This window comes from Pelobates fuscus, chromosome 6, assembly GCF_036172605.1.
Source record: "Pelobates fuscus isolate aPelFus1 chromosome 6, aPelFus1.pri, whole genome shotgun sequence".
Taxonomy (NCBI): domain Eukaryota; kingdom Metazoa; phylum Chordata; class Amphibia; order Anura; family Pelobatidae; genus Pelobates; species Pelobates fuscus.
Window position 1 is genome coordinate 93,687,032 of NC_086322.1, and position 27,607 is coordinate 93,714,638.

A 27,607-nucleotide genomic window follows, 5' to 3' on the forward strand; every position below is an offset into this window, starting at 1 on the left:
ACTTTGATTCGACTTGCAGTTGGCTATACTATTTTTACCCAAAAAGTTTAAGTTTCTGCTTTCTTTCCTTGTTTGATAGTTTCCTTCTTAAGATACGTTTTTTCTTCCTGTATATTTAATGTTTGGATTATCATTATCATTACTCATCCTTTAACAGTTAAAACATATCAACTGGCCCTTAGCAACCAGCCAGCCTATTCTGAATTAGTAAAGACAAAAAGGCAATTAGGGGCACATCTGGATCACACATTTCGAATGGTGTGCCGTAGTGACCAAAATGTATACATAATGCAGATTTAGGAACAGCGCAAACTTAAAAACACAGTTTTACATTTTATAAGGATGCTTAAAATTATCTATCTCAGCAAACAACAATGGGGATTCAGTTCCACCACATGGTCATATTGTGTTAAGACCACAACTAATTTACAGCACCCCAATACCTGAATTCCAATGTGGGAGACAAATTAAATAGTTCTAGTGCTAAATAATGTATTTTAAGAATCTGTTGTAAGAGCATTGTTATTATATATAATGCAAAATTAATGTGATAAAAATTCAGTGTCAAAACTAAACAATTAAAGTAATAGTGCTTTGATGTATAACACTTTTTTAAATCTAGCCACCACCACCACTTAAAATAAATAAACGTACCTAAAATCCATTCCAGGACGTGACGAAGCTCCTCGTGCTGGTTTCCTCTCTCCACTTCGATGTTCTTGTTACCAATCAAACGCTTTTTAAAGAGAAACCTATAATATGGCAATGTTCTCCAGCTCAAAGTGCATGCATGCGCTATGAGACAGGGAGGGAGGGTATCAGGAAAAAAAAGCATAAGTGGTCATGGTAGTTGGAGTAACCCTTTAATTGCTGGCTATACAACAATGTAATGCTTACTGATCAGTAAAACATTATTATAGAACATAGAATAAAAAATGTATTATTTTTCTATAGTGTATGTATATGTATGTATAAAGTGCCGGAACTGTGCCAATGTCTTCAACATTTCAACCATCAATAGCCTTTCTTGCCAACCAATTCACTGACATTACCTTTGTCACAGAAATCAGACATACATATCCTAATTTATATTAACGTAAGAAAACCCAGAAGGAATCCAGCCTTTTATTTTTAGAAACAATATTTTGAATTTAATTGTTTAGTAAAGGCAATATCACATAATACTTGGATTTTTATTTAATTTGTGGGATAAAAGTATACATCCAAAAATATTAAATGGAAAATTGTGCTTTAAAACAGTTGTCATTTCTTCACACATGGCTGAATCTCGCAGTGTGTGTGTTCAGCAAATTTGCTTTCATATTAGATAGTTGTTTGTGGGTTGTTGTTGTTTGCTTTTCTCTAGGCTCCTGCAATTTCAAGATCAATGTGCTTCACTTCATTTAGCAAAGGCACCTGTGTAAGTAATTCTGACAAAAATATGATGCAGTTATCCAGGTTTCCTGTTGAATGCGGCATTTAATGTCTAAATATTTTCTGTCCACCATTCTACTGGATTGTGACCAATGCCATGACACATGGCCATCTCATATTTCTGTTTACACTGGAAGAGGCTCTGCTGAACATTGAAGAATCTGACATATCACAAGGGAAACTGTACTGTGAAGCAGAAGGATAGTAGCAAAAGGCTATTCTGGTGTGAGTAAACACGGAGTCTCTTCAGCTCCACAGGCATACATTACTACTGGTTTGACATGTGGAACTAGGTCCTGCTGGAGACAGATACAGTTTTCCATTGGGACAGACGCACAACTCATAAACAGTCTGTCGAGGTCCTACTGAGTTGGGCGACGAAGACGAATAGGAAGCATGTGGTAAATTTCCTAGTCTTATATTGTCTGCATTTAAAAATATCTAAAACAAAAAGAAAAACAATGTTAGCTAACAAAAAAAGCAATTAGTAATACTGTAACAGTAAAGCTTAAAGCAGAAATATCTAAATATGCATAAATCCACTGCTATTTTAAAATTGTAGAGAAAAAATATTAGTATATTTAATAAAGAAAATAGTACTCATATGTGTTCTTTTCAGTTAAGAAATAATGTGCTATGTGTTAGTCAGGAAAATACCAATTTATGAAACATTTGTGTATATTAAAAAGTATTTATTTGCAAACACATTAGAATACAGACAACTGTGGATCCATTTGATCAATTCATTATCGCAGAGTGCAAACATTCTGTGACTCGAGAAGATTAACAAAGGTGCTAAAGGGGGCATAGTGAAAGGGTTTAGTTATTTTATTGTTTTGTTTGATTTTACAGTAGGTTATGCAATGCTGGGACAGTTTACTTAAGTTCTGATGATAACTCTATAATTAAATGTCACTATTTAGGTCTATTCATACTGGCTTTATATGTTGTCCTGCTGAACTAACCCTCATGTTCTTGTCGTTGTTCTATTTTATTTCTGCACTTTCAATACTGACAACAAGTTTCATGTTACCTGCCTCAAATCTTATTGTTATGAACATAGGTGTCGGTTTGATATATTGGATAAATATTTTAAGTGATTTTTTTTTTTTCAGAATCTTGAAAAATATATATCATATAACAAAAAAAAATAATCATATAAAATATTACATTTTAAACGGTTATCAAAAATGATATGTCCAATATGCCTATATGGGTAAATAAGACTAGCAAAGAGGTCACTCCGAAAATAAAAGTAAAATAAGGAAATCTTTTTTGCTAAGTTATCAAAAAATGAATAATTAAAAAGAGAGACTGCAAAGTACACATGAAATAGTGGACTTTTTTTTCAAAGTGATTTTTGTAGTAAAAATATATATATAAAGTAAAATTAACCGTAATTACTGCGTGAAGTGGTTATACTTAAAATTTCCATTGACAGATTCATTAAGATTTTTGTCCCTTCCTTTGTTATCAATTTATTTGAACTCCAGGTAATAATGTAATGTATTAGTTGAACTAATGATTAGAAATCACAAGTTCTCTAGTGGTGCAATAATAAAAACAGTTTTGTTTAATAATATGTTTAGTCCCTAACAGTAAAATATACAATTTACAAGTTTTTTTTCATCAGACCTCAATATCATATTTAGCATTGTTTAACATTTTAAAACATCGGTATTCAGAATTATTGTATGTAGTAAAATGTACATTTATATACTCAATAATTATAATTTGAGTTGATTGTTAGTCCTAACAAGTAGAAACACGCATAAATAATGCAGGTAATTAATTATGGACATTGCTTTCTTTATATGTGTATAAATCATACCTACCACACTTCTCTTCTTAAAATGGATTGATGTGCTGTTAGCTAATTCTTATTCAGTTTATACATACCTCCCCATCTGTGGACTCCAACTGTAATTCCTTTCTACAGCTGGCCTTAAATTCTCCAGCAACTGCACTAATTTGCACTCCTTTTGGTGCTTCCATTGTTAATGATCTTGTTGGAGATTCAAGTCTGAAAATCAAAAGAAACAATTATAAACGGTAGAAGTATTGTTTGCAAATATTTTGGTCAAGTTATTTATAAAACTGTTTTGTCATAAACGTTCTGACCATTGATAAGATTAATGGTAATGACATTTAATTTAAAATATAGCTATATATCTTACAATTTGAAAAGAAATCATTATTAAGTGATCTGTTTTTGTCCACTGCAGATAAACATACCTCCACTTCTGGCTTATGAAAACTCTCTAGATAGAACTACTTCATTCCTGTGATATATCCATCCTTGCTCTATCAGAGTTTCCAAAAGTCTGAAGTTAGCTAGGAAATCCCTAAAACCCATTTCTTTAGAAAAGCATGACTGTGTACGATACAATTCCTCTACCATCAAATGTCCACCCATGCTACCACTCACAACTTAGCTTTTCATGTTTAGTTTAACCCAATGTCACATATGTTTCATAGCTAGTTTATTAATTATGTAAATATATGACTTTTTGATCAATATCTATTTTATACCTCTCATTTCTCTTTACTTCTCGTGTACATACACTTATTTTAGAATGTAAACTCATTTAAACAAGGCTCTCCTCTCCTTTAAATTCTGATCTCCTTAACATTTTAGCATTATTTGAGTTTTTGCTTACTCGTGATACAATGCTTTTGAAAAATATTGTGCATAAATACATAATACTGATAATAGCTTTTATATTTCTTATTTGCAAGATGGTTTAAAAAAAATAAATAATCATCAGATCATTGACAGTTTGATCATATTCTAGGTATTTACCTGCATTATTGTAAATAGTATAGTGAGAGCAAGTATTTATACACCAAAATATAAAATAGATAAAATATATTAAACAGTCAATATTACCATCTGTCTTGGATGTCCTAAAAATATAAAATAAAGGACATAGTATAGCCTGTATAAAATGATTAAAATAAAATAAATGTAAAATTGTCCACTCACGTGTTGCTGAGCCTTAAATAGCGGCTCAGACTTTAAGCGCCTTATAATAATTTCCTGGAGACCGCAATGCTGGAGAAGCAGGTTAAGTTGATCTCTGTCAGATTCCCCTTGTGTCAATTGATCAGAAATAACTGGAATGCCCTGGGTGGTGATGGGGGTGCCTGCAGGAGGGCAGTCGGTGGAGCACACAGACCAGGAGTAAGATGAAGGGAGTGACAGCAGCTGCACTGATTCTTACCGGAGAGGGGCCGGCACCACATGAGTGGACAATTTTACATTTATTTTATTTTAATGATTTTATACAGGCTATACTATGTCCTTTATTTTATATTTTTACGACATCCAAGACAGATGGTAATATTGACTGTTTAATATGTTTTATCTATTTTATATTTTGGTGTATAAATACTTGCTCTCACTATACTATTTACAATAATGCAGGTAAATACCTAGAATATGATCAAACTGTCAATGATCTGATGATTATTTTGGTGTATAAATACTTGCTCTCACTATACTATTTACAATACTGTTTGATACACTTTCTGTGTGATTTGGAGTGATTCACACTTGGTGATTTGAGCACTTTTTACCAATATTCCTCATTTTAGACTAATATTTTTATCTTACAAAGAGTAGTGGTACCAGCTTTTTCCGTTGAAAATGTGGGGGGAACTGCTTAAAGACGTGTGACTTGCATGGTTTGTGTCCGACCTCCAGAACACATTTCAAATAACTATTTTTGTGTCACTGTGCTGGACTTGAGTAAGTGTGCTAGAGTGTTCATTTATTAGATTAAAGAATAATTGCACAGATGAAATTAAGTTTTTAGAACAATCATGTATTAAAAAACCAACAGTATTATATAAATTATATATAGAGAATCAGATGTGGAAAAACAATATAAAGAAGTGCAAAGTAAATTTAGAAAATAATTGTTGACATACAATGTAAAAATAGAAAAAATGTTATGTGAACAGGTAACCTTTGTTTGTGATTACAATTCTCAAAGTAAACTTTTTAATAAGATTGTAAGCAAACATTGGCACATTTTCAAACAAAATGAAGACCTAAATCAATACATAGCAGAACATAAGATTGTATATATGGAATTTGCAACAAATTTTAACTAACATTTATTTTTTTAAAAGAAGTAGAAAATATTAATGTACTTGGGGTGAAGTTAAAGTTTTTTTTAAAAAAAATTGTGACCATTGTCAGGTGTGTAGGAAAACAACGGTCAAAAACAGAAGTAATAATTTTGTTTCTAAAATTACAAATAAAAATTATGACATTAATTCCTTGATTACGTGCAATACCAATAATGTGATTTACCTTTTATCTTGGATTGTGACCTGCAGTAGATAGGGAGGACTACTAGGCCACTCAAAGCTAAAATAAATGAGCATGCTAGGAATATCAAGAACAAGGTTTTAAATCACTCAGTGTCCGCTCATTTTGCACAAGTACATAATGAGAATCCCAAGTGTCTTAATTTTATAGGAATTCAGAAGGTAAATAAATCATGGAGAGTGGGAGACCATATAAAAAACTAAATGAACTGAAACGAGATGGATCTTTGAAATGGAGACTGTATCCCCTGGGGGGTTGACTATAGATTTTGAGATCTACAATTATATTTAATATCCTCTTTTTGGTCTTTTATTTTTTTGTATGTTTTCATTTGTTGATAGTGATGAAATATACATTTCTTATTTGGTTTATTTCTTATATATTTGTATTTTTTATATAATTTCTCAATGTATCTTTTAATTCCCTATTTTTGCTTGGTTTTATTCAATGTATTTTTGCTCTGCTCATTCCATCTATAACAGTTTACCAATTTTAAAAATGGTCACCGGAGTGTGTCTGGCAGAAGAACTACGGGTGATGACCTGTGTAAAATGGATTATCCACATTGTAGTATCAAAGATGGTGGTGGAGACATATGCCACTGAACTGGTCTGTTGGAGACAAACCTCAGATCCAAAATGGCTGATGGAGTATTTCTGCGGATCTGGAACACTCGGAATGGTTAGTTAGAGGTTCCAGGAGGACGAATATGGCTCCTGGAAGTGATCAGCAGTTATATATTGCCAGGATTGGGACAGTGCCGAGAGGCATTTGCAAGAGTGTTGGAAAATGTGCGACATGCCTGGAAAAAGCATGTTGATTGTGGGTTCTATGGGATCTGCTCATAAAAGCTACACTTAACAAAGAAGTTTTTTATCTTAATAAAAATTAAGTGTGTTCCTCCTTCTCTTATGGCTAAAGCTTTGTAAATGGTCCTGATTCTCCTTTAGCTGTTAATCTAGGGATAAAGAAAACGTTAGAATTACCTTCAAGACATTTTTGGTGGTTTAAATTACTTAAATCCGCCACTTTGTATGTTTTGTCTTGTTCTAAATGCCAAAAATCTAAACCTAATCATAAACATGGATAGAAGAAATTGGATTTCCAGCGCTTGTGCAATGGCTGCTCGGACTTTGAGAAAGCCTAGTAGTGGTCTAAATGTGTTAGTGTTTTACATTATATTATTGATTTCATTATTTTGTTTACTAATAAAACTAGTTTTTACTTTTTTTTGGACCTTCCTGATTTTATCTCAGAAGATTTTACCTGGAGGATCCCATATTTTAATTTCCTAGGTGGGAAGATACCACGTAAGCCTTATAGGGTTGAGCAAAACTTTACTTTGCTCTCCTTTTGTGCATATGCCTCCTTTTATCCTTTTTATTTCTTTTTTATCCATATGGAGAGCACTATTTTATGTTTTTATATTTCTCTGCTGGTGTACCTTTGCTGCTAAAATACAACGCACTGAAAAAAAACATCCCCAGCAACTGTTAATTGTTGCCCACTGTTGACAGGCCTGAGGACATCTCCTAACAGAGGACCAGGATCTATACCAGCATATCCATACATGGAGATCATACCGTCCAAGCGAATACATCTGGAGCTGATTTTTAGCTCCAGAAAATTGTAAGTGTATTTCTTTCTTTTCATCTAATATCACCAGCAATGAAAATACTGCACTAGATTTTTTATTTTTCTTATTATCATTTCATATGACCCAATACTCAATTGGATTTGAGGACATTACTGAAGGCGCTTGCTTCCCTTCATCACCTTTTCACATTCTGATTGTAAACATCCCTATGGTTTAATTATGAATTTGCCAGTACCGAGAAACCATGGAGATCTATTTCTATGGATTTTATTGTTAAATTACCTCCTTCTAAAAAACATACAACTATCCTTGTGGTCGTGGACCATTTTACAAAAATGTTCCATTTAATTCCTCTACTCAAGTTACCAACTGATTTTGAACTTTCTAATATCTTCGTCTCTAATTGTCAGACCTTCCGGCATTCGCTAACCGTGGACTTCCGGGTTCTCGGAGCGCGGCCACTCCCCCTCCTATGACGTGGTCGTTCCCAGGGTTCATAGAGAGTCCGCGTCAACACCACAGTGCTGGATCAACTCGAAAGCTCCCGCGAACTTCAAACTGAATATTTACTTCTACTGTGTATCGGACCCGGACTGTTTAATCATTTACCCTCCTTCTCCTCTCCTACGACCTCGGACTGTTTTTGGATATTCTCTTGCCTGCTGCAACCTCGATTCTCTGTGGAATCTCTATCACCAATTTGGATTATCACTCCTTCATAAGTTAAGTAAACCAGATTGGCTCAAACTTAATATATAACCATCCTAAATCTAAGTGGTTCGCTATCTGCTCCACATCAACTCATAATCTTGTTTCCAACACCTACTTATTAATTATCTGCATCCTAATTTGGAACTTCTCGCTGGTTGTGTTAAATTTACCTTATCCTAAAACAACTTCAAACACCGCTGCTGGTTATAACCTGCCAGGAATTAAAGAGACAGTTCAATTTGATTATCTTTTTTATTTAAAGTAATAAACATTATCAAACTCAGAAATCTGCAGTTGTTTCCATCTTATCAACAATTGAGCGTTACAGATTGATCCAGCCTAATTAATGGATACAGCAGATCTCACTTCTGAAATCACCAGATTAAACCAAAGAGTGGATACTCTCACTCAAGGCATGCAAGATCTACAGATCACCAATGAAAGAATCCTTACTTATGTAAGGGACTTGCAAACCCATACTCCTCACACAGTTACACACTCGGCTAGTGACCCTGCTGTCTCCAACCCCGAAAAATTCTCTGGAGACAGGTCCCAATACCGAGAGTTCATCAATTCTTGCAAGTTGTTGATTGCATTAAAACCCCGATCATATCCCACGGAAAGATCTAAAGTTTGTTCTGTTATTTCATTTTTGAGAGGTGAACCCATGGCCTGGGCTCATTCCTTTCTTGAGAATGATGATCCCATATTGGATTCTCTGGATGAATTCTTTGAAGCCATGTCTCTCCTTTACGAAGACCCAAACAAACAAGCGACTGCAGATTTAACCATTAGAACACTGCAGCAAAGAAACCGGCCTGTTGAAGATTACATTGCTGAATTCAAACGATGGGCACCTGAAACTCAGTGGAATGACATAACTCTACGTAACCAGTTCCGTATTGGGTTATCTGAAGCTGTCAAAGATGAGCTCTCCAGAACTGAACTACCTACTACACTAAATACACTTATTCAACTGTCAATCAGTATCGACAGAAGACTTAGGGAAAGAAAAGCTGAGAAATCACTCACTAGCTCTCTATGGAAAAAACCCTTCACCTCTTCAAAGGCACCGGAGAAACCTATAACTCCCGCTGAACCTATGGAAATAGGGGTTGTGAGAAGTCCTCTTACTCCAGAAGAGAGAACCAGAAGAAGACAACTGAACCTCTGCATGTACTGTGCTTCGCAAGAACATGTGGTCCCAGACTGTCCCCTATTGAAACGTCCAAGAGGCGGTAAGCATGGTTCTACCACGACTGTAATGAGTGTACTTCCTTCTAAACCAACCTCTCATTTCTCCTCTGTCTCTCTCATATTACAGTGGGACAAAGAAAGAATTAAGACTAAGGCCATTATTGATTCCGGTGCTAATGGGGTGTTCCTGGACTCATCCTTTGTTACAAAAAATAAAATTCCTTGTGTTCAAAAACGTAATTCCGTCTCTGTCAGAGTTATTGATGGCTCCTTAATCTCCTCGGGGCCCATTCGCCTTGAAACTGTCCCTTTAAGGACTACTACTAATTATGTCCATTCTGAATTTCTTGTTTTTGATGTCATAAATTCTCCTCTTTATCCTATAATATTAGGGATAGACTGGTTACGGACTCACAACCCACTTATTACCTGGGCTCCTTTCTCTCTCACGTTTAACTCTGCATATTGCCAGAGAACATGTCTACAACACATCCCCATTTTGCATGTTACTAGGGAATCCACTATACCTTCCAGCTATTCGGAGTTCGCTGATGTGTTCAGTAAAAAGGAAGCAGAGACACTTCCTCCTCATCGACCCTATGATTGTCCGATTGACCTTGTTCCTGGTGCTCCTATCCCTTTTGGACATATTTATCCCCTCTCTGAATCAGAGCTAAAAACCCTCAAGGAATACCTAGATGAAAACCTCCGGAAGGGGTTCATTAGACCTTCCTGTTCACCAGCCGCTTCCAGCATGTTTTTTGTGAGAAACAAGGACCAGACTATACGCCCCATCATCGATTACAGGTCTTTAAATAAAATAACTATTAAGAATCGTTACCCTCTTCCCCTGATCAATGAGTTGATTGAAAGATTAAGAACAGCTACCATCTACACTAAACTTGACCTTCGTGGGGCATATAACCTTGTTAGAATCAAGGCCAATGATGAATGGAAAACGGCGTTCAGAACCCGATATGGTCTTTACGAATATCTTGTCATGCCCTTCGGGCTATGTAACGCCCCTGCAACCTTTCAGCATTTCATTAACGATATCTTCCGAGATCTCCTAGACGTTTGTGTCATCATTTACTTAGATGATATTCTCATCTACTCCAACAACCTTGAAGAACACAGAAAACACGTGAGATGGGTATTATCCAGATTAAGAACACACAAATTATACGCAAAACCAGAAAAATGTATATTTGAAGTCAATGAAATCACTTTTTTGGGATATGTTATCTCCCCTCATTCAATAAGTATGGATACCTCCAAAATAGATTGCATTGTCAACTGGTCTACTCCTACTAATACTAAAGACTTACAACGTTTTTTGGGATTTGCCAACTTCTATAGGAAGTTCATTAAAAATTACTCCAAGGTTGCTCATCCCCTCAACCTGCTCAATAGCAGTAAACGGTCCTTTGCTTGGAACGAAGAGGCTCAAGCAGCCTTTGATGAATTAAAACGGAGATTCACAAGTGCTCCCATTCTTCAACTACCTAATCCTGCTTTTCTCTACGTCATGGAAACGGATGCTTCTGATACAGCTATCGGGGCTGTCCTCTCTCAACACCAAACGCCTCAAGATCCTCTCCATCCAGTAGCTTTTTTTTCACGATCTTTGTCTCCTGCTGAACGAAATTATCCTGTAGGAGAAAAAGAATTATTAAGTATTAAAGCTGCATTCGAAAACTGGCGTCACATACTTGAAGACACACGCACTCCTGTAATTGTTTATACCGACCACAGGAACCTTGAATATCTTCATTCCAACAAAACACTCTCTGCCAGACAAGTACGCTGGAATCTTTTCTTTTCCCGTTTCAATTTTCAAATCATCTACAGACCTGGATCCAGAAATAAAAAGGCAGATGCCCTGTCCAGAATTCACCAAGATCTTCCTGTAAACGAAACTCAACCTCCTAAAATCATAGGTATTATTTCGTCATTAACTGATGATATTAAACATCTTAAAGAAGAAGATCTTGAACTTCCCAAACAAGACAATCTATCAAAAAAGGACGGGTTGTACTACTTCAAAGACAGGTTATACATTCCTCCCTTGCTTAGGAATAAAATACTCTCCTTGATTCATGATTCCCCTCTGGCTGGTCATCCTGGTACAAGAAAAACACTGGAGCTGTCTAAAAGATATTACTGGTGGCCTCGCCAGGACAGAACCATAGAATCTTATGTCAAAAACTGCCCAACCTGTCTGAGATCAAAATCTGACCATCATCCACCATTCGGTCAATTACTGAGCCTACCTGTTCCAGAAAGACCTTGGCAGTCCATCTCAATGGATTTCTTGGTAGAACTCCCTCCTTCGCAACATCATACCACCATTCTGGTAGTGGTAGACCGTTTCACCAAGATGTCCCATTTTATTCCTTTAAAGAAATTACCCTCTTCATCTGAACTTGCAAAAGTATTCATCAACAACATCGTGAAACTCCATGGTCTTCCTGAAGAAATCATATCAGACAGAGGAACACAGTTCACCTCCAAATTCTGGAATGAGATGTGTTCCTCCCTCAACATTCAACGTAAATTATCTTCAGCCTATCATCCTCAAACCAACGGACAAACAGAGAGAGTTAACCAATGTCTTGAACAATACTTGCGGTGTTATTGCTCTCATTTACAAGATGATTGGATCACGTGGTTACCAATGGCAGAGTTCTCATACAACAACTCGGTACACACTAGTAGCAAAATGACTCCATTCTTCTCAAATTTTGGATTCCATCCTTCTTCATTCCCCGATCAAGGACTTCCTTCTTCTAATCCATACGTCTCCAACCATAACTCGTTCATGTCTGCCCTCTTCCTCAGGTTACGTGATAACCTTAAAAATGCATCATCTGCTCAGAAAAAGTTTTTCGATACTGGTAGACGACCTTCCCCTACTTACAAGGTTGGTGATCTAGTATGGCTCTCTTCAAAAAACATTGTTACCAACCGTCCCTCAAAGAAACTAAGTTCACTCTTCCTTGGCCCTTTTCGTATATTGTCACTCATCAACGAAAACGTGGTTAGATTGAAACTTCCACCTACCATGAAACTGCATCCAGTCTTCCATGTGTCGTTGCTTAAACCACACCACTCCGACCCTTTCATGAGGGATGTTCATACCACTCCTGATCCCATTCTGGTACAAGGTGAAGAGGAATACGAGGTTCAGAGGATTCTCGACTCACGAATCCATCGTGGTTCCTTACAATATCTTGTCCGGTGGAAGGGCTACGGAGTTGACGAAGACTCATGGGTGTCGTCCTCCGCGGTGCATGCTCGTCGACTTATCAACGCGTACCATGCTCGCTACCCATCCAGACCTCGTTGACAGCATCCGGTGGCTGCTTCTTATGAGGGGGGTTCTGTCAGACCTTCCGGCATTCGCTAACCGTGGACTTCCGGGTTCTCGGAGCGCGGCCACTCCCCCTCCTATGACGTGGTCGTTCCCAGGGTTCATAGAGAGTCCGCGTCAACACCACAGTGCTGGATCAACTCGAAAGCTCCCGCGAACTTCAAACTGAATATTTACTTCTACTGTGTATCGGACCCGGACTGTTTAATCATTTACCCTCCTTCTCCTCTCCTACGACCTCGGACTGTTTTTGGATATTCTCTTGCCTGCTGCAACCTCGATTCTCTGTGGAATCTCTATCACCAATTTGGATTATCACTCCTTCATAAGTTAAGTAAACCAGATTGGCTCAAACTTAATATATAACCATCCTAAATCTAAGTGGTTCGCTATCTGCTCCACATCAACTCATAATCTTGTTTCCAACACCTACTTATTAATTATCTGCATCCTAATTTGGAACTTCTCGCTGGTTGTGTTAAATTTACCTTATCCTAAAACAACTTCAAACACCGCTGCTGGTTATAACCTGCCAGGAATTAAAGAGACAGTTCAATTTGATTATCTTTTTTATTTAAAGTAATAAACATTATCAAACTCAGAAATCTGCAGTTGTTTCCATCTTATCAACAATTGAGCGTTACACTAATATTCTCAGACTTCATGGATTACCTGATGAAATACGGTAATTTTGGACCGAGGAACTCAAGTTACATTTTGTTTTTGGCAAGAACTATGTTCATGTCTCAAACTCAAACATAAACTATCCTATTTTTAACATCCTCAAACAAATGGTCAAACTGAAAGAGTTAACTAATGTCTGAGATGATACTGTACCTATCGTCAAGATGATTGGTTACAATGGCTACCATTGGCTGAGTTCACCTATAATAACTCAATTCATTCTAGCAATAAAATGACTCCTTTCTTTTCAAACTTTGGATTTCACCCTACATCTATACCATCTGATCCACCTTATGATTCCAATCCTACTGTCAATTCTCAAGTGGAAAATATGTCAACCATTTTCGAAGACCTTGTCCTTCATATCAAATCAGACACAAGATATGACTCTCTACAAAAAATATAAAGCACAATCTACCCTTTTAAAAAAAAATGTAGTTCTCTTTTTAGTTGTCCCTATATTATTGAAAAATTATTAATGAAGTACACAAAATACTTAATTCTCGATTGCATTATGGCAAAATTCAATATCTCATCAGATGGAAAGGCTATCAACCTGAGGATGACACCTGGGAGGATGCAACAAATGTTCATGTTGACAGATTGTTAACCTCGTTCCATAAATCTCATCCTAATAAACCCTGTTAACGCTCGGTGTGCGCTCTTTAAAGAGGGGTTATGTTACATAACACAATCCCCTTGCCACATTTCCAGGTTTTGCCGCTCGCCCAGCCTCCATGTCTGACATCAGCCTATTTAGTCCAACTCACAGCACTCTTTAATTGCTCACTTAATTTATTTCCAGCGATTCAATACTGCTGTTTGAGCTCAATACTTACTAAATTTGCCCGTGTAACAAACCACTGCTTGTGATCTTGTTTCTGTCGTTTTTCTCCTATCCTGACTTTGGATTCCAAAACACTTTTATTGCTTATAAAACCTTTAAATCTTGTTCTAAGCTAAACTTAAAGCTTTCATTTATCCAAATCCTGGATTAAAGGACCAGCTCAATGAAGTGGTCTGGGTGCCAGGTCCATCTAGTGTTAACCCTGCAGCTGTAAACAAAGCATTTTCAGAGAATCTGCTATGTTTACACAAGGGTTAATCCAGCCTCTAGTGGCTGTCTTACTGACAGCTAGAGGCGCTTCCGTGCTTCTCACTGTGAAAATCACATGTGAAATCTGGACGTCCCTAGGAAAGCATTGAGTAATGCTTTCCTATGGACTGTCTGAATGCGCGCGTGGCTGAATAGACAAGGAATATATCAACAAAGTCAATCTTCACCAAAACTACCAAAGTACTTTTATTCGTTTATTTGCTGCAACTCCGTCATGTTCCAGGCAAATCAAATTTAAGTCTTTTTGGGGTTAATACTAATAAATGAAAATTCAAAAATTCAGATTAAAAAAAAACCAATGTTTTTGTTTCTTAAAATATTTAATCACTTTAAATGTAAATTTACTTTATTTTTACACACTTTGTTTTTACCCACTCTACAGTATTCAATACATGATATAAAGTCATTTAAATGTATTTATTATACATGTTCAATGTTATTTAATATGTGAGTTATACATGGAAAAAATACCCTTTGTTTTATTCTAACACAACAGAACAGCTTTACCTGTGTTTTACTTTGTATTCTTTACTGTGCTGTGTGCATAATCTGCCAGATGCTCCTTTTAACTATATTTGAAAGCATGAAAACCTATTGCTTCCACTTATATGTTTAAGCATTAAAAACAATGTTTTAGGCCAATCCTTTTTGAGAAGCTTCTGGCACTTCATAAAAGTGTGCAACTTCAGCAGGAATCTAAATCACGTTGAGAGAAAATCCCTTACAATAAAGAATAGAAAATACATTCTGAATGCAAATAAATACAAAGATTTGTGCTCTGTAGTTATTTTTGCAATCCGCACCAAGCCTAAATGTTAAGGAATTTAAACATAATGTTGCTTATTATGAAACTGAATAGCTTTGTATTTTAATGAAAACTGATTTTTTTTTTATTAAATGTAAAAAATAGGATCTCTTTTAAAAAATGAATCAACCTCCCATTGATGTCTGAAACACAATGTTTTATGAACATCCTACCAGCTCTTTTTACTGCATGAACAATTGCCATCTCATTATGTCTGGCATTAGCTTTTAGGATTATCTCATAGTCATTATCTGAAACTGGCATTTTCAAACATTGGTGCTAGCACTGACATGTAAGAACAAAAGCTATTAAAATTGATCTTCCTGTTCTCCTTAGGGGCCCGGAGGGTAAAAACAACAATATAACCATTTACCTCTCTATTCACCCCTTAAAAATGGAGGCTATTGTCTAAATTTTGAACAAAAACAAAACCTATAATTTTTGCTATGTGTTTATTCAACTGTAATTTAAGGGTAATCTACCACTATGATCACATCAAATGGATAGTTTGCTTGCTACCGGGTTCTTAGGTCCAGCATGTTGCTGGCAGAGTGGATGGATTACTGGGAGGGACTGGAGATGACCCAACTGTCATAGATCATATTGGTAAAAATGAAAAGTCAGAATAAGATGGAAGATCCTTAAGAATGAGTTCAGGGAATTAGGAAGTACTTGTTGTTGTCTATGTTTGCAAATGGTAAGCCAAATGGGTGTAGTTCTCATTCCTGGGCTGCCATATGGTTTCAAAAGTACCATAAGCCCAGCACACCAATCTGGCAAACTGAAATGGAAAAAAGCCTATATTTTACACTGTAACTTTAACTTAATATGAAAGAGGCAATTTTTTAAATTTATTTTTTTGTAAATATAATTTTTATTTCGGTTCGCAATGTTCACATTGAGACTCGTAGGTCTCCATATTCATTTGAGTATAATAACCAAAGCACAACATGTGCAAAAAAGAATGTAGAGCAGTCATTCGGGCACGCAGGCCCACATTATCGATGGACTCGCAGGTCCCTGTCAACAGCTAGTTATCTTCCCTGAACTGGTTGTTCATGTGTTCGATTAGATTGTTAACCGTATTTCTTGTCTGTGTCTAACAATACTTTGTTGCGTTCAGATCGCTATATACATTGTACTGTAATTACGCATTTGTTGTCTAAATTATGGGACATGTCGGTCTTTCTAGTATGCGTTATTGTTGGTCATCAGCCTATTGGTGCTGTTTTAGCTTATAGTGTTCAGTCCCCTGACTGGTGTCCAGGACTTTTGGTTTCACTAACTTAGTCTGTCCACTTTTTCTTGTTCGTGGACCCGCACCTCTCTAATGGGTGCGTATAGAATGAGTCGGGAATGGGGGGGTAGGTTCAGGTGAGGAAGGAGGGATCGGGCTAGTCTTCCGTCTCTTTGTCAGTCAGTCATGTGTCCTCAGGTGGTTGATCTGCCATTAATGTCTGGAATTCTGGTTTTGTAGTCGTCAGTATCCAGTGTGTCCATATGTCAAGATATGTCTGTTGTTGCGGTCCAGCCGCATGCATGGTAAGTTCTTCTATGGCTCTTAGGTCCGCCATTTGGGTGAACCACGTGAGCATGGATGGGGCTTCTTTTTTCTTCCAAAACTGTGGGATAGTCTGTTTTGCAATGTTGAGGATCCGGATCGTGAGTGATTTTTTGTATTTGGACGTTGGGGTTTTTGTGTGATGGAGTAGCATGGCTGCCGGTTCTAGCGGTGGAGGGTTGTCTGAGAATCGGGATAGTGTTTTGTGGATAGTGCGCCAGAAGGGTTGTATTAGTTCGCATTCCCACCATATGTGTATGAGTGTGCCTAGTGCCTTGTCACACCTCCAGCAGAGTCTCATTTGTGTGTATGTGGTGTGCCGTGGCTGGCGTACGATACCAACGTGTAAGCAATTTGTAGGCTGTCTCTTGGCTTTTGCTAAAAACGGAACAATGGTGTATGATATTGCATATCTTTTCCCATTCCTGGGCGCTGAATGTTTGGTTCAAGGTCTCCTCCCATTTTCCCATAAATTTAGGCACTTCCCCTGGGGTTTGTGATTGGAGGAGGGAGTATGGGTGTGATACCCCGTGTGGTAGCGGATCTGGGTCTGTGCACAGCCTTTTAAAGGCAGTGAGGTCCCTGTCAAGAGCTATCCCTTGTGGGAAGAGTTTCACATAGCTGCGCAGTTGTTCATATCCAAAATGTGTTAGGAAAGGCTGGGAGGCCTCTCCACACATCTCTGTCAGGCCTTTCAGTCCTCGTCTGGTGCACACATGTCTCAGCCGTGGTAGAGGTTCTTCCACCAGGGCTCGAAGGGCTCGCGGGTCCATGTGTTGTAAGTGAGGGGCAGTAGTGGGGATGGATATGTGGAAAGGGCATGTCGTCCTATGCTTCTGCGCCACACCGTCAGTGTCGCTTTGGTGTAAGCGGAGTATTGTCTTTCCTCCCTGGCCCCCCTAGCGGGGAGCCACGGGAGGAGGGCGGAAGGTATGCCCGCTTCTTTCTCCTCTGCCATTTTCCAGAGCTTGGTGACCCCCGTTTTGGACCACTCGACAATGCGCTGTAGGTGGCATGCTTTGTAGTATAGTGTGAAGTCTGGTAGGGCTAGGCCCCCTTTTTCTTTGGGTCGTGAGAGCAGGGAGTATCTCAGTCTGGGTCTCCTCCCATCCCACACATAAGCCCCCAGCGCTCTTCGAAGTGTCGTGAAAAAGGAAGTTGGGATCACTATGGGCAGGGCCTGGAAGAGGTAGAGTAGTCTCGGCAAAAAGTTCATTTTCACCACTTGTACTCTACCCAACCAGGATATGCCCATTCCCTCATTTCTTTCCGAAACTGGAGTAGTATCGGGGTGAAGTTAGCCGTGTATAAGTTCGCTGCTTTCGCCATTAACCAGGTGCCTATGTAGCGTATTTTGTCTGGAGCCCATTGGAATGCATGACTCCGGTGAAGCTGGGCGGCCCTCTGCGCGGGTAGACTAATATTTAAAATATAGGATTTTGAAAAATTGATTTTCAGACCCGATAGTAGCCCAAACATCTGGAATGCCTGCACTAGGTTAGGTAGGGAGACCTCCGGATGAGTTATAAAAAACAAGAGGTTGTCCGCGTATGCGGCTATTTTGTGGTGTGTATCCCCTGTGTTTACTCCCTTGATGTCTGGGTGGCATCTGATGGTATTCAGGAAGGGCTCCAGGGCCAGGACAAATAATAATGGGGACAGGGGACCTCCCTGGCGTGTGCCATTATAGATTGGAAAGGCCTCCGTAAGTGCCCCGTTGACCAGTATGTGTGCCGTCGGCCGGGAATAAAGGGCTCTGATCCATCCCTGGAGGTGTGGTTCCATATATGTGAGCCATCGTCCGGAACATGTATTCCCAGCAGACCCTGTCAAAGGCCTTCTCCGCGTCCGTAGACAGCAGGAGAAGGCCTGTGTCATCTCCTGTCTTCCTATGCATGAGTGTGAGGGCTCGGAAAGTATTATCCCTGGATTCCCGTCCCATCACGAATCCCACCTGGTCCGCGTGGACCAGCCTGGGCACGTGCGTCTGGAGTCTGGTTGCCAGGACCTTTGCCAGCAGTTTGAGGTCATTGTTGATGAGGGATATAGGTCGGTAGCTCCCACAGTGCTCCCGATCCTTTCCCTCCTTAGGTATTATGGTGATATGTGCTGTCAATGCCTGTTTGGGGATGTCGTGTCCCTCCCTGTGTTAAACATGGCTAGTAATGGGGGGTATAGTATGTCTGCGTATCTCTTATAGTATTTAATGGGCAGTCCATCTGGGCCTGGGCTCCTCCCTGGTTTGGTGCTTTTGATTGCGAGCACCAACTTCTCCAGGGTAATGGGTTCCTCTAACTGGTCTACCACTTCCGTCATTAGAGAGGGGAGTGTATGTGTCTTAAGATAATCGTCTATAGAGTTACAGAGCTTTTGGGCGTGTGTATCCGTTTGTGGCCTTGGTATGGAGTATAGCTCTGTGTAGTATGCCCGGATGATCTCCTGTATAATAGTGGGGTGTCTGTGCAGGACCCCTCCCTTGTCCCGTATGCGGTCAATGTATATGTCTTGTCTTCTTTTATTGAGCATGCGCGCCAGGAGCTTCCCACTCTTAGTTCCATTTATGGCAAAAAATGTCCTATGGCGCAGTACAGCCCTATGGTGTTGAGAGTGTAGAAGTGTAGTCAGTTCCCTCCGTAGGCAGAGGAGCGTTGCCTGGTGTGTGGGGAGTTGAAGTTGTTTGTTGAGGGCATCTAGGTGTCGTATGTCCGTCAGTAATGTGGTCATACGCGCCTCCCTCTGCTTCTGCAGGAGTGTGCTCTTTTGTATGAAATGTCCCCTAATTACGCTTTTGTGTGCTTCCCACCATTGCGAGTAGTGCTTCGTTTAACCTCCATTTGGAGATCTTTGGTTTGAATAGGGGGGATTTCAGTGTGATGGTCACCTGTGCATGGTCCGACCATGTTGCGGTGCCCTGTTCGGCTCGAAGCACTAGCGGTAGGTGGTACTGTGACATAAAGAGGTAGTCAATTCGGGTGTATGAGTTATGCGGATGGGAGTAGAAGGTACAATCCCTCTCATCAGGGTGTAGTGCCCTCCAGCAGTCTACCAGTTTTGCCCTTGCCAATAAGGTCCTGATTGCCGTGATGTGTTGTGTGGGGATGTGTGTGTATCCTAGGGAGGAATCCCACTTAGGGTCCAGAGCTACATTCAGGTCGCCCCCCAGTACCATAACGCCCTCTGTGAAGCTCTTAAGGGTGCGAAGTATGCGGGCTATAAAGCGATATTGCCTGCGGTTTGGGACATATACGTTAGCAAAGGTGTACATTGTGCCTGCTATCTCACCCTTTAAAAAAGTGTAGCGTCCTTCCGGATCAGTCATCACTCCTGTCTCTTTAAACAGAATGCGTTTGTGAAGGAGGATCGCTGTACCTCTGGACTTTCCTCCCTGAAAATCACTGTAGTAGCCTACGGGGTAGTGTTGGTTTGTCAGCGTTGGCCTTGACCCTTCTCTGAAATGTGTCTCCTGTAGAAACACTATAGATGCCTTATGGGTTAGGAATTCCCTCATGGCTCCTGATTGTTTTTCGGGCTCGTTTAGTCCCCTGGCGTTGAGAGAGAGAATTGTGATAGGGGCCGGGGCAATGGACATGGTCGGCACCTTTCTGTCGGTTGTGTGTGAGTACTGTCGTGTCCGTCAAGAGGTCTACAGTTAGGTTGGGGAAAGGGGTTTAGGTAAATGTGGGGTAACCGGGGAAGGAAAAGTCAAGGGCTGTATCACACAGTCCCTGTGTCGGTAAACAATCGCTGTGTGTGGCGATATTGGAGAAGAGCGTCGGAGGGCACCCCTTCAGGGCCTGCGGACCCTCACCCCTAGATCCCCCCTTGGAACCTTCGCTCTGCCAATACTTGCTGTGGGAAAAGGCAGACAGATGTTCAGACTTTGGCGGTGCGCCAGAGGTTCTTCGTAAAGTTCCAGGGCGTATTTGCACGCAGTGTTCGGAGGATATGAGGGAGAGAAGGAAAAAAAACAGTTTTTGAAAATTCTCATCATGCCCATGCAATCAAAGTTTCTGTCCTAAAGTCGGTATTCTACTGTTAGTCATCCTTGCTGGGAGTGTAGCCATGGGGGGGTCCGCGGTCTTCAGTTGGGTGTCCCCGCTGGTCTGATCGTTTGTGTGCTAGGGAGCCTCACTCTTTGGGGTCAGGGGCCTGTGCCTTGCGGCCTGGGGCCAGAAGTATAACAATTCAGCGGGTTTGGCCATGTTAAAGTCTCTGGTGTCAGGTGTAGCTCCCTTTGGAGCGCCATGGCGTCTTCTTCCCCTATAACCATAAAAGGGCTGTTGGGTGTTGCGACCTGTAGGCCCGTGGGAAAACACCAGCGGTACCTCATATTGGCTGCTTGTAGTTGTCTGGTTAGGGGTCTCATCGCTCCCCTGAATGTCAGGGTTGCTGGGGACAGATCCGGGAACAGGTGTATTTCCGAGCCTTCCAACAGGATTTTGTCTGTGCCCCTGGCCTTGTGGAGGATCTCCTCTTTCAGGGGGATGCTCTCCAGGAAGCAGATTATATATCTGGCCGGGCCCTCTGGGGGTCCCTGAGGCCTCAGTGCGCGGTGCACATGCACAAAGCCTATGGGTGTCTGGAGTGACCGGGTCAGTAGTTTATTGAATAGCTCTAATAACGTGGTCTGAATTGGTGTTTTCTTGTCTAGCTCTTCAGGCACTCCCCTTATACGTATATTCTGTCTCCTGCCCCTGTTGTCTAAATCCTCTATATGTAATGCCATTTGCTGTAATACCTTGGTGTGATATTGTAGTCTATCCGTGTTCGCCGTCTGAGCGGCAGACATGTGATCGCAGTCTGCTTCAAGCTGTGCAACTTTCTGGCTGAGGCCTTGTATCTCCTCTCGCAGTGCGTGGAGCTCCGGGGTTATTGAGGTACGGAGTTCAGCATTCACCGTCCTCAGGTCTGCTTTTGTGGGCAGCTGTTGCAGGATTGAGATCAGCTCTGGCGTGGAGGTAGGGGAGATTGTGTGTGTCTGTTCTCCTTGCGGTGACCGCGGGTGGGAAATGCCCGAGGTCGCGGATTCACTTGAGGCCTGTTGGTCCAGGTCCGCCTGTGTCACCAGGTAATTTTTCATGGAGGGATTCCGGGTGCCTTTTGGGGTGTCCGCGGGTCGCTGGGCGCACGATGTGCAGTGAGTCTTCCCCATTTTGGACGTTAGGCTGTGCGGTCGGTGAGGTTTTGTGCTGAGCCTGCGGGGAGCTCATGGATTAGGCTGCCATTTTCTCGGACCTCCAAGCCACGCCTGAAAGAGGCAATTTATGGTTGAACAGACATATAACTAAAATTATAGGTTTTGATTATTCCTGTTCAGACTTCATCTATTCCTGTTCAGACTTCAGACGCGTCGAGCAGTTATCAACCCGGAAACCTGAAGCAGTGGATGGTGAATCATCTGGTCCATATTTGTTGCAGCCTCTGCACAGATCTCTACAGACTGCCAGACCGGGAAATTTAGCCAATTTAAGGCATCAGCATTTTAGCACATATTGATTTTTTCAATTGTGCCACACCGTTTGTGAGTGTTTTAATTTATGTATCTTTTATCACTTGAATATTAAAAGTTTGCACTATGATGTTCTCTTCTTTTATATCTTCTATGTGAATATTCCTACCCCATCCGCTGGAGCGTAACTATATCCAGTTTTTAAACTTGGTGATAAGTGGCGCCCTATTTTCTGTATTTTATATACAGTTTTCTTTTGCACTTGTTGTTTCAGGGATACAGGGAGTGCATCCCTATTTATAGTGGCTTGCCTGCACTAATTTGATGATCAGTTTGTCTCACTATCCACTTCTGGTTTATACATATTTTATACTCTTATTTTGCACATCATTCTAATTTTTTATTTTTATTTACTTTTTATTTACAGTATTTAATTTCCACTCTATTCATATTTACACACATTATCTTACATCTACATTCTCTCTATCTTTCAACAGGTACTCCACATTTAGATCCCAACACTTCCTTCCTGTTACGTTTCATTAACAGTATAGTGTCGTCCCCCCTTTTTATTTTTTGTAATCTCCACCTTATGTTTATCACCCTGAATACCAAGCAGTCAGCCTGTCCATGTCTTAAGAGACAGGTTTTTTCCAAAGTCTTTTTGCCGCACTTTGCCAATGTTTACAACACATCAGGCATCTGTCATTTAATGGGAACAAGGGGATGAGCACCCTCTTTGGTTATTATAGACCTGCATTAGCAGGTCGGCAAAAGCAATGCACAGCTAATCGTATCACACTGAGCCAAGTATCACACTGAGCCACTGTGAATATCCTTTTTATCTGCAATATATGCTCTCTCTGTCCCCCCTGGTAAATAAATTATTTTTTACTATGTTTGATAATATGAAGTCTAGTTCCATTATTGTTACTAACACTGTTCTTTTAAGATTTGCAAGTCTAGCAGTTAAGAAGTTTATAAAAACTTGCCTATGATGTTTGCAACATTGTGTTTTTGCTTGTTTTTAGTTTACATACTTGTGTCTGTCTTTACTTATTTTCATCTCACTTAGACATGTACCCAATCTCACTTTTTTTTTGCTGTAATTAGATAGCAACTAATAGGTTGCTATCCATAGGTGTTTTTTCCTTTGTACACTATTTAACATATTACACTTGTATATCTTAAATATGCTAAAAATAGAAATGATTGTCATTTTAACACTGGTGGGAAAGTAACTTTTTCTTCAGCTATTTATGTTTAATCATTATGAGCTGTAACTTTATACCATGCACACCTCTTATTTTTTTTTTTTTTTAATTCTTTATTTTATTGTGCATGAAGTGACAGTAGACATGCAGGGCCACAACAGCAGCTGCAAGTTTTGATATAACAGTGTAGCGTTTGAAAGCGTGGCAGAGTAAACAGCACACATTTTTTATTTTTTTTTAAAGAAAAAAAAGCATATAGATACATTCTGATTTCTGATAGTGGTACATTGGTTTAAACAGGTTACGTTAGGCAGTCTCAAAACTTGTCGGTCACGTTGAAGATCAATAATACGTGTTTTGTCGTTTCGTGGATCTATCTGTCGTTAAGACAGTATGCTATAAAGCAGTGTTTGACAATAAAAGAAGAAAAAATACGAGTAGGCATGTTAGGTAAACTGTCAACTATAGGCTAACCTGTAGATTAGCGCAGTGCAGGCGAGAGGCAGATCGGTGTCGGTTGTGATGTAGAGCAATTTGTTACATAGTATAAATTAAGTTTGGGGTTGCGCCATGCGCCATGCTGTCTCTATGAACTGTGAGCGGTGTGCATCATACACCCATGGGGTGGGTGTGGGAGTTTGCTTTGTGTGCGTTTTGTCGCCTAAGAAGTGTATGGAAATGCCTTGCGTCAATAAACAGTGGTATGGTACTGACTCCGAGCTGTAATGCACGTCAATAAGGCCGCTGAAGACCAAATTAAAGGAACAGGAGAGAATGAAAAATGAAATAAAGAAAAATAAAAGGAAAATAAAAGAAAAGAACATGCACATAACATGACATAACATATTGGGGCAAAGTACCCCTACAGTAGTCTGTGTAGTGTTGCGTTGTTGGGTACCTATAGGTACTAGTCGGTTCAATAGACAAAGTTAATGTCAATGCCAATGTTCTCGGCTGTAGGTTGCGCTCAGCGGTAACAATGTCCCGGCTGGAGTACAATGTATGGGCTGGAGCCCTGCAACGTGTGTTGTACTCGTCGGCTCTAGCAGCTTATGCCCATCAGGCGGGGAGGCCCATCAAGCTTAGGGGGGATCGTAATGAATGTGGTTAGAGAGAGTCCCGGTCTAGAAAAGCGTGGGGCCTAAGGGGCTTCGTAGGTGGGGGGTGGTGTGCCGGTTGAGGAGCTGGAAGAAGCACCGCTGTCGGATCATTCAGGGGTCCCCTGTGCCTCCGGTTGTTCCAATTAATCTTCTGGGGACAAATTCCGCTGCGCTGGCTGTGGCCCAGTTCGGTGGGTTGTCGGTGGGTTCTGACGATCCTTGCTGTGTGAGCGAGGTCGTGGGAAGACCTAGCTTTCCTAGTATCTCCGGTGCCTCATGTATGTGTCGCGCTGTAATCGTGGTGTCGCCTTTAGTGATTAGCAAGGTATGAGTAGAGGCCCAGTGATACTGGATGTGGTGAGCCCGCAGGAGGGATGTTAATGGACGCAGGGAACGTCTCCATGCTAGCGTTGCCCCAGAGAGATCCGCATAGAATGAGATAGACATCTCCTCAAAGGGATAATTCGGATGGTTTCTAGCCGCCGCTAGAACCGCTGATCTGTCCCTTAGGGTCTGGAATTGCATAATCACGTCCCTCGTAGCTGCGGTAGGGGCTTTGAGGGGCTTAGGAACCCGGAAAATGCCGTCCAGAGTTATGGCTTTGGCTGTCTTGGGAGTCAATAGGGCCGCGAGGAGCCGCCGTGCGACATGAGGGAGCTCGGAGTCAGGTAGGTTGTCTGTAATGCCTCTTACCTTGAGGTGTGTGAGGCGGCGTTTGTCTTCAAAGTCAGCCATTTTTAGGTCATTTTGAAGGAGTCGCTGTTTTACCTCTTGCATCTCTTTTTGCAGCCGCTGGATTTGGCTGGTATTTGAGTTGGAGGTGACTTCAACTACTCCCAGACGCCCTGTTAGGCCCTGCAGCGTATCTTTAATGGAGGCCACCTCTGCCGAGATCTTATTGTGGTGTTCCGCCATGAGTTCCCTGATGGCCTCCATGCTTACCGGCGTGGGGGCCGTAGGTGGAGGTGGTTGTCGAGTTTGTGCTGGTGGTGAGGTATGTCTTGTCGGGCAAAGGCTCTCCTCCTCTTCGTCCGATGTCTCGGCATTGAAGTCCGAGCATCCTCCGTGTAAAGACGCCATGTTGGCGCTCGAGGCTCCTTGGGCCTGCCGCCACATTTCATCAATGTTCATGCCCATCGTGGGCTCTTCGGGTCGGAGCTTTTTACTTTTCCTCCCCATCGGGCTTATGGTGCTGTTGCAGTCCCCCACGGGTGATGGCAACCCTTGAAAGGAGGTAATTAGCTGGTTTTCTCGTTTGTTTGCTCGGAGCTCAGCCGGCATGCTACCGTTCTCCTTCGTAGCTAAGCCACGCCCCCATGCACACCTCTTATTTAAACCATGCCTTATGAGTTTACACTTGTCTTGAAAAAAGCCTTATTGAGGACTGAAACGTTGACACAAATGTGGTGTATCTATATTGTACAATAAAATAATTGGAAAATCTTCTACCGAGTCCTGTGACTGCACTTTACTTGGAATATATATATATAAATATATATGAAACCACAGAACGTATGTTTATTATTGATAAAATATGACTTTTTGAAAATAAAAGTTGAGCTTTAATGCAATCAAATTTGAGAGTGCTTTAAAATCTTAGTTTGTGTGCATATGGTCACACATAAAGCAGTGAAAGTGCAGTTCAAAAAGCAGCTCATGTTCAAACTGTAACTTCCACCATCTCAGTCTGACAAGTGTATATATGTTCTGCTGTTGTCCTTTGAGTTAAATAAATCCTAGTCATAACAGCCCTAACTTTAAAAATAAAAAATCAAGTAACATGAAAATTACACAAAGCTGGAGGGCAAAATAAAATAATAAAATTTTTCCATAATGCATGCTTCACTGCCATGTTATAACCAGAATTACTGGCTGCTGCTTAGGGTATTAGCCCCAAAGCCACTATATAACTACATACTGACTATAAATAATTATAGTGGAATTGTAGATAACACGTGAATGTGTGAATGGAAGTGAATTTTCAGTGCCCACTGCCCAACTCATCATGTTGATGTACTTCAAATGTATAATATATAGTGTATGTAATAGCACGCTTTGCTTGACAAATGACTCCTGATCTCTGTCTTTAATGGGAGATTAAGTATTTTTGCTTCAGTGAATACATTTTATTGCCACATTGTACAAATATGCTAAATATATAGTGTTTTTGTCAAATCAGATAGGCTTAACAAAGACACATGGCACATTTTTTGGATGTTGGAATAAAACCCCCTTAACTGAAGAATGGTGTTGCAGAATCTTCGTAATGTGTGCTGGAAGTTGTCCATTTCCAAGATTAGTGAATATGTGTGCTCCACCCTACTTGAAAATATTAAAGGGACGCTATAGTCAACTGAACAACTTTAGCTTATTGAATCAGTTTTGGTGTATAGAACATGCCCCTTCAGCCTCACTGCTCAATCCTCTGCCATTTAGAAGTTAAATCCCTTTGTTTATGAACCCTAGTCACACCTCCCTGCATGTGACTTGCACAGCCTTCCATTAACACTTCCTGTAAAGAGAGCCCTATTTAGGCTTTCTTTATTGCAAGTTCTGTTTAATTAAGATTGTCTTATCCCCTGCTATGTTAATAGCTTGCTAGACCCTGCAAGAGCCTCCTGTATGTGATTAAAGTTCAATTTAGAGATTTGAGATACAATTATTTAAGGTAAATTACATCTGTTTGAAAGTGAAACCATCTTTTTTTCATGCAGGCTCTGTCAATCATAGCCAGGGGAGGTTTTTCTTACTGTTTCATACTTGCATCTCTCAATAGAAGTTGCTCAGATTAATTTGTAACTAGCTTGTAGCCACTTTTGGAATCTATAGATGCATGTCAAACCTGACGTAACCAATAAGTTGATTGGCCAAAATCCTTCCAGCGTTAAAATGCTGCGTATTCCCCATACTTAAATAATACTGAAGATAAAAAGTCATGTTCAGAAGCAACCATAGGGTATTATGAAACAGTTAAATATTTGTATTAGCTGATCACTTCAATGCAAAACTAAAAATGACAAGACAAG

At 40.3% G+C, this 27,607-nt stretch overlaps 1 protein-coding gene across 1 annotated transcript in view; it reads right to left on the bottom strand.

Moving 5' to 3' along the window:
• Positions 1-1,210: 1,210 nt before the first annotated feature.
• Positions 1,211-27,607, bottom strand: part of SGCZ (sarcoglycan zeta) — a 1,031,148-nt gene continuing 1,004,751 nt past the window's right edge. The window contains exons 9-10 of the mRNA XM_063458048.1: positions 3,334-3,457; positions 1,211-1,875 (exon numbers count right to left, since the gene is read on the bottom strand). Coding sequence (XP_063314118.1) covers positions 1,681-1,875; positions 3,334-3,457 — 319 coding nt within the window. The 3' untranslated portion in view covers positions 1,211-1,680. The remainder of the gene's footprint in view (positions 1,876-3,333; positions 3,458-27,607) is intronic.